Genomic DNA, 13,388 nt, shown 5'->3' on the forward strand with positions numbered 1-13,388 from the left:
GGACCGGGCCACAGTGCCACTGGCAGTGAAAACAGAGCTCACGAGGGATGGGTGCGGCCCTCCTGAGCTCTGTATTCACTGGCAGAGGGTTGCAGGAAGCCATCACAGCTGAAAACAGAGCTCAGGAGCATGTTTTTGCTGGCAGAGCATTTGGGCCACCACAGGACATGAGTGACATCGAGCTGGCCATGCTCATCCCAGCCACACCACCCCCCAGTAATTGGGAACTTTCTAGTATTTTATTTATATAATCTAGGGCCGTGATGAGAACCTATAGCACACGTTCCATAGGTGGCAAGCGTACTCATATCGGTGGGCACGCAAGCTCAGCTCCGGTGCGCATGCGTGTGCCTGCCAATTGATTTTCGGGCCTTCTGGGCCCACCAGAAGTAGGGAAACAGGCCCTCTGGAGGCCAGAAACGGCCTGTTTGCCAACTTCCAATGGGACCAGAAGGCCCGTTTTTTCTGTCTCCAGCCTCCAAAGCCTTTCTAGGAGTCTGGGAGGGCGAAAAACGGCCTCTTCCCCCCCCTCCCGGAGGCCCTCCGGAGGCCAAAAACAGCTCGTTTGCCAACCGGAAGTTGGGAGGCTGGGGATAGCAAAAAACGGGCCTACTGTGCCATTTTGTGCCAGGAGCGGGTGGGGGGGGTCACATGCACAGGGGCAGGGCACATATGGGTGTGGGCAAACACGTGCGCAAACACCCCCTCCCCCGCTCCTGGCCCGCGATGGCAAAAAGGTTAGCCATCACTGATCTAGGTTTTGTACAGTTTTATTTTTTTAATAGTATAAGCCGCCCAGACTTAACCTATGGTAAGATGGGTGGCCAATAAATTTTGCAAATAAATAAATAAGCAAGAAAGGAAGCAAGCAAGATTCCTTGGTTAACCGTACTCCAACATTAAGTTCTTTTGCTATCCCCAGGGAACCAAAACAAGTCATCTTCCGCTACCAATACTCTCCAACCACATAATTTGACCTGGATTTAGAGCCATGGTTAGAATGCAGTACTGCAGCTACTTTTGCTGACTGCCGGCTTCCAGCAGTTCAGCAGTTCAATTCTGACCGGCTCAAGGTTGACTCAGCCTTCCATCCTTCCGAGGTCGGTAAAATGAGGACCCAGATCATAGGGGGCAATAGGCTGACTCTGTAAACTGTTTAGAGAGGACTGTAAAGCACTGCAAAGTGGTATATAAGTCTAAGTGCTATTGCTATTTAAGATCACTGTGGGAACTTGGGAGTCTGTAATGCTTCCTTCTTCTCCTGAGATAAGCAAGCAATCTTTCATCAGTAACATGTTTTGCAAGTTGGATCCCTGTAAGCAAAAAAAAATGTTTCCCATTAATGATACCTTTTTACAACGGTGGCCTGCCTCTTTATTGTCCAGGCAAGCAACGGTGCAAGTATTACACCCACAACTTCCTATTGTGTGATGACTCAGTAGTTGAGCACATGTTTAGAATGAAGATCACTGTTTTAATCCCTGATGACTCCAGTTGACAAGAAGATAAGACAAAAATAAGCTGCTGCGAATCAGAGTAGATGGTTAAATAAATCTAATGGCTAAACAGTCTGGATTTTTGTAAATTTCCTATGCCGTTATTTCCATTTGGAATGCCTGTCTTCTCCGTTATGTCATTAGTAAGGAGATATATTGGACCAATTATCTACCATATTCCATTGGGAAGAGTTGTTAAAATATCACTGATCATTGCAAAATATAAAGAGCTGGTGATCTTTCTAAAAACAAAACTAGCTTTTTGAGATATTTTTTCTACTTTTCCATGGATATGAAGAGTTATTTCCTTAATGTAAGGAGTGGTATATAAATATGCTAAAAATGAAATTGGATTTTTAAGGTACGTTGTACCATATATAGAACATATGTTTTCTCTTTCATAAATGCATTTAGTTTAGCCCAAGGGTGTCAAACTCGCGATGTCACGTTGCCATCACATGACGTATTGCGGTGTTTTTTTTCCCTTTGTGGAGCTGGGGTGGGTGTGGCCTATACGTGATGCATCCGGCCTGTGTGCCGCCAGTGTGACACCCCTGGTTTAGCCCATACTAAAGTTCTTAAATCGCCATAGATGATATTTTAAAAAGATGACACTAGTGGTTTGGGTTACTTGTTTAGTGATCTATTTGTTTAGTGACTTGTTCTTTCTTCCAGGGAAAATTGACATTGTTATCAAAGTTTGAGGCTCCATGGTGGTCTCTGAGCTTTCTTGCTTTCTTGCAGATGTTTCATTACCCAAGCTAAGTAACATCATCAGTGCTAGTAAGGAGTGCTGTTTGCTGTCAGTTTATATTCTAGTGCAGCGGTGTCCAACTCTAGGCCGTGGGCCGAACCCGGCCTTCAGGATGCTTAGATCTGGCCTGTGGGGTCGCCCTGGAAACAGCAAAGGACCATCCCGCGGTGCCTCTGCTAGCGAAAATGGAGCTGGGGGGGGGCTCATGCAGCCCTCCCAGGCTCCATTTTCAGCTGCGATCTCTTGCAGCCATCTGCCAGCGAAAATGGAGCTTGGGGGGTGGGTGGGTGGGGGAAATGGAGCTTTCACTGGCAGAGGGCTAGCAAAACAAACTAAAACAAAACAAAAGGAGAAATGTTTCCCCTTTTGAGCATCCAAGAAGGAACAGGAAAGGAGAAAGAGAAAGAGGGAAGACAAAGAAAAAGAAGGGAAGATGGGAAGAGAGCAAGGAAGGAAAAAGAAGGAAAGAGAGGAACGAAGAAGAAAAGGGAGGGAACGGAAGGGAAGAGAAGGGAAGGGAGGGAGGGAGGGAGGAGACAATGGATCCCCCAGCCTCGCCCAGGCCACCAAAGACACCCCCAACATAAGTGACGTTGAGCTGGCCACGCCCACCCCGGCCACGTCCACCCCAGCCCCCCAAGGTCAAGCATAACCCTAATGCAGCCCTCAATGAAATGGAATTTGACACCCCTGTTCTAGTGGCTTGCCTGTCAGTGTTGGTGCAGGTGGTCTTAGAAATTCTTTGGTTGGGTTGTTTGCTGTTGGTTTCTTTGGCAGCTTCTTGATTGGGGTATTGTTTACTTGATTGTTGATCTGACATTAACTTGGAATTAGGGTCTGGGGTCTTTTTGTTCCTTTTTGGGCTGGGTGTCTTTTTTGCATAGTCTATAGATATGCTAATCCAAACAGAAACCCAAACATGAGGAGCAATTATCTTAATTAGGCATAGGTTTCCATTTGTATTATTTTAAGAGACTATTTTAAGAGTTTACACAACAATGGATTCAGTACACCAAGGTACAGACGGGTCCCAAATGCGAAAGAGTTAGCAGTTAATTTTGACAGGCAAGAACAAATGCTTATAATGGATGAAAAATTGCTTTTTGTTTCCCAATTTTATTGGGAGTAGGGTTTTCTTTTCTTTTTGTGCTGGTTTGGAAAAACAAGGGTTTAAAGGATTATGGAAGGAATGCTAGTATTCTAGAGTGACATCCAATATTACTACTTTATTGACCATAAACTACAAGTAATTGCTTTTTTTGGGAGGGGGGGCAGGTAAGAGGAGATTTCTTGGCGTAGTTGAAAATGCTCTGATTTCCCACAAAAGAAATCCCTTTGCTGCTAGAAAATACGGCCCTTTGCTTCTCTTCCACCTTTATTGTGATTTTCTTTGAATCTTAAGAGGTTGCAGTGGGGGCTTCCATGAAAAAAATAAACATGTATTTTTATTGGCAGTTAAAGATGGGCATTTTGTTCTTGCTGACCCATAAATTTAAAGGTTGGTGTTTTTGTTTTAGAAGTGTTCTGGGAATATTTGTCAAGCAGTTTTATTTTCGAAGCTGAAAAGACTGGCTTGCTAATTTTTTATTGAGAAATCCTCAACAGCGAGATCATAGTCTCAATAAAAATGAAGATATAAATTCAGCTGAAACTTGTGACGAATGGCTTTGACATCTAACAAGGCTCCTCTAAGTACTTTTCTTCTGCCGTTGGAATAAAAAATGCCAGCATGTGGTAAGAATAGAGACAATTAAAAAAGCTGTATTACTTGCTTTCCAGTAAATGGCCCTCATAGGTCAGTGGATGATCTGGTAACAGGAAATCATAGTTAAGTTTTTTTTCCCCCCAAATAGCTGGTTTCAAAACATTGAATCTTAAGGCAGGTGAACTATTGCCCTTATTGTAACAGACTATCTTTTGTTTCCCCTTCTAGGAGGAGGGTGGAATTTTAATTGACTGCTGGTTTTGTGTGTAGGTAGATTTGGAAAATGTTTACAGTTTATCAAAGCACATTAATGACTTAACCATTTGGTACAGGAATTTATTTTGTCCTTTCCACAAAGAGCAAAAGATAATGGGGAAAATGATCTATTGGGGGGAAAAGCAAAACCCACAGTAGTTCTTTGGGGCTCTCCAGAATACGTCATCCACTGTGGGGTGCTACAAAGAAGAGGTATTAGTATTTATTAGTTTGTCAAACATGTACAAGATAGCAGGTATAAATATAAACATGGATATGAACGAAGGAAATGAATACAAATAAATGAGGGACAGTAGGACAGGGACAGTAGGCACGCTGATGCTCTTATGCACACCCCCTTTACGGACCTCTTAGGAATGGGGTGAGGTCCATGGTAGACAGTTTGAAGTTGAAGCTGTGGGGGTTTGAGGTAACAACGGAGTCGAGTAGAGCATTCCAGGCGTTGACTACTCTGTTGCTGAAGTAGTATTTTCTGCAATCGAGTTTGGAGCGGTTTACCTTGAATTTGGACCAATTGTTTGCCCGTGTATTATTGAGGTTGAAGCTGAAGTAGTCATTGACAGATAGGACGTTGTAGCAGATAATTTTGTGTACTGTGCTTAGATTGGACCACAGGCGGCGCAGTTCCAGGTTGTCCAAGCCCAAAATTTCAAGCCTGGTGGCATAGGGAATTCTGTTGTACTCTTCTTGTGAAGTACCTCTGGACCCGCTCAATCGTATTAATGTCCGATATGCCAAGAAAGATAGAATGCCCACCCCCCAAATTAGAACAGAGGCAGCTCATTCTCCGTACCTCTTGTTCTTTGTAGCACCCCACAGTGGATAAAGAATTCTGAGGAACCTCAAAGAATAGGACAATTTGTTGGATCCAAAGTATCTATTGTGGGTTTTGCTTTTTCCCAATAGATCATTTTCATAATTATTTTTTGCTCTTTGTGGAATCTACAAAATAAATTCCTGTAGCAAATGGTTAAGTTATTAATGATCTTTATTTTATAGTTTAATCTCCAGCCGTTCTTGTACACTGAATGCCTTTATTAGCAGCAAGTATAATTGGTATCAGGTTCAGAAACAAAGACCACCCCTCTGCTTCCAAAACAAAAGCCCAATCTGTTTCTTATAACCCCCCAAAAAATTCACAAGCTCCTGATCCTGGCAACACACAAAAAAAGTAAGCAAATCCGGAAAATACTTTTGGGTGTTACTTAGTAAATCATCAGGCTAAATATATGATATTATCTTGTAAGAGGAAAGAAAGTTTGAGAAGAATTTCCTTCTTGCAGTTTCTCTGCTGATCCATAGGGAGCATCTGCTCATCTCTACTTCATAACTTGTTAGTGGTTACATATTTTTGCATGCAAATCATGACTGAGATTTCAAGGCTGCAGTCCTGTGGCTTGTGGGACTTAATACAGAGAGTTTATTTGTAAGAAACCCAACAATCAGCAATTCATAGAGCTGTGAGCAAGTTAGTGACGAAGTTGTCATTATTTCTTCCCAGTTTGATGTTTTACATATTATATTTACTTTATCTGCAGCATATGTAATAATGTCCTTATTATGATAATTCAGTATAATTCAGTATAGAACATTATGGAAGTTAATCATTGAATTCATAGGTTACAAGATGGCAATAGTGCTTCTAGATCAGGAGTGTTAAACTGGCGGCTCACGGGCCGGATATATCACACCCAGGCCATGCCAGCCCAGCTCCGTGAAGGGAAAAATGTCACGATACATCACATGACAGCAACCTGACACCACGAGTTTGACACCCGTGTTCTAGATACTGTATTCTAAGTGTTGGTTTTCTTTTTCTTCAGTGAACCAAACTTGTACTGGTTCACTAAATAGTATAATACTACTAATACTTTCTGTTGAGGGCCAGTTTGATTATAGGTGTTAAAAGCCACAGGCTAGAAATTGGAACACAGTTGAACAACTTTGCCTAGTGAATCTCGGCTCAAGGCAGAAAAAGGCAATGATAAACCATTGCCAAAAATGTTGACTGCAGGGATTGGTCCAGGCAGTTGCCAAAAGTCAAGACTGGCTCAAAAGCACCAAAAATGTGGCTTTCAGTTAATGCAGTGTTCTTGCTAAATTTCAAAGAAATGCATCTATACCAGGGGTGTCAAACTCGCATCGTCACGGCGGCATCATTTGACGTATCATGACTTTTTTTCCCTTTCGCTAAATTGGGTGTGTGGGCATGGCCAGCGCGTGACGCATCTGCCCGCAGGCCACAAATTTGACAGCCCTGATCTATACCGTTTTCATTCACACTTGCAGAGTTGCCACATATGGGGTCAGTTGGTTACTGTCAATATGCCTTAAATTGTGAAACTCATGGCATTTGCAAGCAAGTAAATGGCTTGCCACACCGAACAAGGCCCTTTTATGAACAGAGCTGCAGATTTTACACAACAGGCTAGCATTTTGTATCACAAATAGTTGATTGAGTGAAACAATATGATTAATAGGACAGTACCCAGTACTGTAAAGAATTCATTGCTGAAGTTCTGCTTTCACTGGGAAATTCCCCATGCATAGTTCAGGGTATCAACAGTTGCATCATATCAATCGTTGAACAATGCTATGATCTGTTTCACTGCACTGACTTAATTATGACCGTTGTAATTTCTTGTAGCAAATATGTTGGCAAACTGGACAATTAAAGAGAGAGATCAATTTTTTTCTGTTCCCCTATTTAGACTCCCATACTTATATTCTCCTACCATATAGCTGCTTCTTACTTATGAGTTAATTTTGGTTTTTAGTAGATGACAACATTCATTTTAACACGTTGAACAATTCAGACATGTTCCTTCCTCACAATAATCAAAGAACTTAGTATCTGCTGCCATATTCTACTGGTTGAAATACTAATATTAATAGTCCATCTAAGTTGTCTACACTATTGACTGATTAGGAGGGATATTCTGGATTTTGAATCTTTCCTACCTCTATTATGAGACACACAGCCTGAGTTGGTCTGTACACAAAATATCTGCTGTTTGCTCTTTATCTTTCCTTTGCATTGACCTGATCTTTGAATGGCCTATAGAAATTTTGGGCAAAAGATGCTCAGGTCATGTAAGTGCTATTTTAAATTTATAGATTTGGCAGTAGTCACAGGAGCACCCCTGATCTTGACCCACAGCAATGATAGCAAAGATGACACCAAATTCCTGCAGATAGTTAGGTAATCACAATTATCTATGGGAAAAGATAACCTTAGTTTATTGAACCCAGGTTGAGATCCCATGACAACAGCTCTTAATAAAGTAGGAGAGAGTGAACATATGAAGGTCTGTAAGGGAGTGATGTGATTTGAGCAATTCAGTGAGAGTACTTATCAAGAATAACAGACTAACAGAGTTGGAAGGGACCTTGGAGGTCTTCTAGTCCAACCCCCTGCTTAGGCAGGAAACCCTACACCACTTCAGACAAATTGTTATCCAACCTCTTCTTAAAAACTGCCAGTGTTGGACCATTCACAACTTCTGGAGGCAAATTGTTCCACTGATTAATTGTTCTAACTGTCAGGAAATTTCTCCTTAGTTCTAAATTGCTTCTCTCCTTGATTAGTTTCCACCCATTGCTTCTTGTTCTACCCTTTGGAGAATAGCTTGACTCTCTCTTCTTTGTGGCAGCCCCTGAGATATTGAAACACTGCTATTATGTCTCTCCTACTCCTTCTTTTCATTAAACTAGACATACCCAATTCCTCCAACCGTTCTTCATATGTTTTAGCCTCCAGTCCCCTAATCATCTTTGTTGTTCTTCTCTGCACTCTTTCTAGAGCCTCCACATCTTTTTTAAACCATGGTGACGAAAACAAATACTTCCAATTAATATAATCAAGAGTCAGTACTCTCAACTTCCCAAGTAAAACTTGTTAAATTCTCCACAGCGCTTATTATGTAATAAACATTTGGAATTCTTTGCAAACAAAGGTCCAATTGTTGCTCTGGATTTTTTTATATTAAGCCGAAATTTCTGAAATTTTGATAACAGTATCAAGAATTGTGCACTCTGTATTTATGCAGATGTGGTGTTACTGTATGGTCTCTTTTGCCTTGAATTCCCGTCTTCCAAAGTTATGTTTGTAAACTTAGTTTAAACTTCAGCAGCTGTGTATGTTGCTTGGCTTCTGTATATTTTAACATACAGCTGGAATGCATATGAAATTGTTGACTCCACCTGAAAAACAACTGGGAGGTAAAATGAGAAAACTTCCTGCAAGAGATAAACATTGACAACGTGAGCTGTCAGCTCTTGAACCAACTTGTTCTCTCTTGCAGAGCGTGTGAGTGACATGTGGAAGCATAAAAGTGCTCGTCTTATGCTTCCTGCCAACTCATACTGGAATTTATTTCCAGTTGTCCCTGGATATTTCTGGCAAAGGATAATCTCAGACAGTTAAAAATGGAACAGTAGGGATTTTTCACTAGCTGTTTGTCCCCCTTTCTTCCCAAAAAGTTGCTGTGGGTACTCGGGAAAAATTTAATGATCCACATTGCTTTGAGCCAGACCTGTCTGTCCGGATGTCGGCTGTAGTGCCAACTGAGTCATCAAAGTTTTTCAAATCTGACCTAATGGTTTCTTCTGTTTGTAAAACTAACCTGCTTAACTGCTTTATGTTCTTTCTTTTATTTATTTAAACTCTCTGTTTATCCAATTATCCATATAAAATAATGCCAAATGAGAATTTGGCATTGGTGGTATAAAGAAGGTATATATGCAGGTGACAAAGTAAGACATTTAATTAATTTCCTATCTTTAAAAAAAAAACTTAAAATCAGAGTGTTTTTCTTTTCTTAAATACTTTCAGAACTTCTCGGTGTTTTTGCTGATTGTGAAGACTACCATAAAGCTCACAGATCAGTATGATGTCTGCAGGCATTATATTATAAAGGCATTCATGGCATCTCAGAATTTCAGTTCTTTTTTTAATGCAAAAGTCAAAAAAATCATTTGAAATTGACATAAGACTTTGTAGGGGTTCAAAGCATCTTCCCCAAATCATCAAGCCATAGAGAGGGTACGCTGGAGACTATAGGCCATGACCTCCTCAATCACATCATTGATCTTCAGACCACCAATTGGGAACCTGGCATTGAACCAGAAATCATGGTTTACAAACCAGAATCCAATAAAGCACATTATCCTTTATTCCAGTGCACAAACACAGCCATGCATGATGGCTAGGTTCACACTACTGCTCGTTTGTATAGTTGCTTCAGCTGGATGCGGAAAACAGAATTTTTTATTGGCCAAGCGTGATTGGACACACAAGGAATTTGTCTTTGGTGCATATGCTCTCAGTGTACATAAAAAGAAGAAAAAATACATTCATCAAGAATCATAAGACACAACACTGATAGTCATAGGTTACTAATAAGCAATCAAATCATACTAGGAAACAAATAAAACAATATAAATTGTAAAGATACAAGCAACATGGTTATAGTCATAAGTGGAAGGAGATAGGTAATAGGAAGGATGAGAAGAATAATAGTAATACAGTCTTAGTAAATAGTTTGACAGTGTTGTGGGAATGAGTTGTTTAGCAGAGTGATGGCATTCGGGGGAAAACTGTCCTTGTGTCTAGTTGTCTTGGTGTGCAGTGCTCTATAGTGTCGTCGTTTTGAGGGTAGAAGTTGAAACAATTTATGTCCAGGATGTAGATATTTTCACAGCCCTCTTTTTGACTTGTGCAGTATACAGGTCCTCAATGGAAGGCAGGTTGGTAGAAATTGTTTTTTCTGCAGTTCTAATTATCCTCTGAAGTCTGTGTCTGTCTTGTTGGGTTGCAGAACCAAACCAGACAGTTATAGAGGTGCAGATGACAGACTCAATAATTCCTCTGTAGAACTGAATCTACAACTCCTTGGGCAGTTTGTTTAGAACTCATAGGCAGTTATGATGCTAGATAACGTCTTTATAAGGCATATTTAGTATTATTCCATGGGCCTAACATACCCAAACATTAGTAAAGCATCCAGCATAACTTGGACATGGAAAGAGATGCTTTATCATTATGCATTCTCACATACCTAGCATGCCACATTGAATAATTTCAGACTAGGAGAGGTATTCAGAATAATATCTTGCACTTTTTTGCTGATAATTACAGATAGCATGTGCAGATTGGCTTAGATTTCATTGTCACCATCTCACGCAGTTTTAATTTATCCAGCATGCATGTAAATGCTCCTAATTTGAGACTATCAGATCTTTGGGTCCACCAGATCCAAAGAGGTCTACCATTCTTTGCTGACATATAGGGGGAACCAATTATGAAAGTCCTGTAACAAACTCATCATGTGATTGGCTGTGGAAGACTCCAGCTATGAAGGAGAAGAAGACATTTCAGAGCATGCCAGGGTCCACAAGTGGCACCTAATGGCAACTCTTTAAAGCAGCTGCATCCTTTCTCAATATCACGTGACTGTCATACACAACTAAAGTGCAATCCTGGGGGGAAAAACACATTTGGTTTAAGGCAGGAGTGTCAAACTCAAGGCCCGGGGGCCAGGTCCGTTCCACAGGGTACTTAGATCTGGTCTGTCAGGCCGCCCTGGAAACAGTGAAGGACCAACGCACGGTGCTTCTGCCAGCAAAAACGGAATTCGGGAGGGCCGTATGTGGCCTTCACGAGCTCTGCTTTCACTGGCAGAGGGTTGCAGGAGGCCATTGCGGCTGAAAATGGAGCTCAAGAGCTCGTTTTTGCTGGCAGAGCACTCGGGCTGCCATAGGCGCCCCCAACACGAGTGACGTCGAGCTAGGCACACCCACCCTGGCCCCCGGAGCTCAAACACAACCCTGATGCGGCCCTCAATGAAATCGAGTTTGACATCCCTGGTTGAAGGAGTTACGAATTTATCAGCAATTATATGTTCTGAGGTAACCTTTTGTCTTTGAATCTAAAGTTTGTTCATTATAGAAACAATGATTGAAGTGGTGTGAAGGAGCCATTTTGCATTTAAACTCTTGAGTCTTCACAGCAATTGAGAGATCAGTTTTGATCTCTCATATTTAAGCCACCATTTCTAAGTTCTGGGGGAAAATAAACATGTATTTTTTTTACTTTATATCATAAGCATTTATTTGACTTTCCAATTCTTTATTTTATAAGTGTCTTTATTTTCCAGGAAGGAAAGAAGAAGTTTGACAAAGAAAGTGAAAAGTATTATTCCATCCTGGAGAAGCACTTAAATTTATCAGCAAAGAAAAAGGAGTCACACCTGCAGGATGTAAGTTTTTGCAACTGGGATTTTCTATTTTCAAATTTAAAAGGAACAAAGCAAAAGATATAAAACACACTTGTTTTATGCAGAGCAGAAATGAAAGTATTTTATTATGTAAATAAATACATGAGGTCAAAGTGATGTTGTTCTCAAAGGAGAGTGTTTGTCTGTTTTAATAATTTAAATATGAGCCTAACTCTGTTCTCCAACGCGCAGCTTGGAGAATCCAAAGCTTCGGGTTGTTCAGTAGTTGATAGCCTACACTGAGTGTGTTCCTTTAAGAGATTTCTCTTCAGACACGCCCACTTGCTCAACAGAGTCCCAGTTTAGTTCACTCAGTTGAGCCTGTGACACTGTCTGAAAATCTCTCTGATTACTATCTGAACTGTTCCAGAAACTTTGGATTCTCCAACTCCAGTCCTTTTCCCTTCTATAATTACCGGTGGTGAGTCTGCCTGCTGCTTCAGGCAAGCTGTCAGTATCTTCCCATCTCCCTGACGCTTGCCCTATTGACTGCCCTCCTCAAACTGCCGCCCTCACCGTCTGGACTAAACTTCACCTTGGCGGCTGGAGATTGACGCCCTATGCTCAGCGGTGTCTCTCTCCCTCTCCCTTAATCGCCCTGAGGGCTTCCTGGCGTTTGGATCACTTCTGAGTGATCGCACGCCGTCGCCATCGCAGGGATCGCTGCAGCCTCCTCCCCCACGGTCGCCTCATCGCCGGAGCGATCCTCGAGCGCCGGAGCGCCCCACGTGCGCCCCTTCATCGCCGGAGCGCTATCGTATCAATCCAGACAGCCGGGGAAGCGCTTCTGAGCCTTCGGCTGTTTCTCCCTCGGCTGCAACCTTTCTAAGGGCTGTAGGCGCCGTCGCTTGGACTGCCTTTCAAAGCGCGCGCCTTTTTACTCCTATTTGCCTTAGCGCTGGGAGCTGCGATCAGCGCAGCTCGCGCCCCTCGGCCTCCCTCCTCCCCCCACAAGGACTCCCCCCGGACGCTGGGTCTCTGCTCTGGGCTCAATTTATCGCCGTTCTGTTTTCAAAGGGGAACAGCCCCCCCCCATTCCTTCTGTCGCCCTCGCTCTGCAAGCCCTGTTCGGCGCCATTTCCTTGCCTGAAAAGAGAAGATTTCTAACGGCTGTCAAATTCTGCCTGGTGACAGCCTCACGCAGGCGCAGTGAGTCGCAGAGGCCGATCTTCTGGTTACAAGCATTGGGGGACCTACCTAGCCTGTCTCTTTGGAGCAATCGGCTAGTTGCACGGCTTCCATACCCCCACCCCCCACCCCAATTCCTCCCCCCAGCCTCTACTCCTAAAACAAACAAACAAACAAACAAACAAAAAAAAAAAAGACTTACCTGCTAGTCTTGGGCTATCTTCATTTACTCCATAGTTCTTCAATTGTTTCCTGTTTAAAAAAAAAAAAAAAAAAAAAAAAAAAGAAGGCTAATAAGCAACACCTATTCCTCTGTATCCATCTATATAACCACATAAATTAAATACTTACTGAATCTTCATCTTCCTCCTTTCAAAAAAAAAAATAAATAAATAAATAAAATAAAATAAAATAAATAAATAAAATAAAGGAAACAAAGGTTACAACATGGCTGAACGTGCTCTCTCATCTGATCTGGAGGACAACAGCTCTCCCGAGCGCATTCACGACCAGGCCAAGCAACGTAAACGGTCCCGTAAACGCGCTTCACATTCATCTTCATCGGCTGCTCCACGCTCTAAAAAGACAAAACACTCATCAGCTGCAGACAAGGACGCCTCCAGGAGACACAAGGCTCTGGAGCGCCAGTTCGAGAAAGCGCGCAACCAGTCAGCACAAGCTGTTTTCGCACACTTACCTACGCCACTCTCGCCCGTTGTCGAGGCTACGGTCCAGCCCGTCCATCAGGCTCC

At 42.2% G+C, this 13,388-nt stretch overlaps 1 protein-coding gene across 3 annotated transcripts in view; it reads left to right on the forward strand.

The window, feature by feature from the left end:
- ARHGAP42 (Rho GTPase activating protein 42) overlaps positions 1–13,388 on the forward strand; it is a 174,733-nt gene that overhangs the window by 90,953 nt on the left and 70,392 nt on the right. For all 3 annotated transcript variants that reach the window (XM_034408886.3, XM_034408895.3, XM_034408904.3), the window contains exon 5: positions 11,389–11,490. In XM_034408886.3, the coding sequence (XP_034264777.2) occupies positions 11,389–11,490 (102 nt within the window). The remainder of the gene's footprint in view (positions 1–11,388; positions 11,491–13,388) is intronic.

The sequence above is a fragment of the Pantherophis guttatus genome, chromosome 5 (genome assembly GCF_059756535.1).
Source record: "Pantherophis guttatus breed Tessera chromosome 5, ASM5975653v1, whole genome shotgun sequence".
Taxonomy (NCBI): Eukaryota; Metazoa; Chordata; class Lepidosauria; order Squamata; family Colubridae; genus Pantherophis; species Pantherophis guttatus.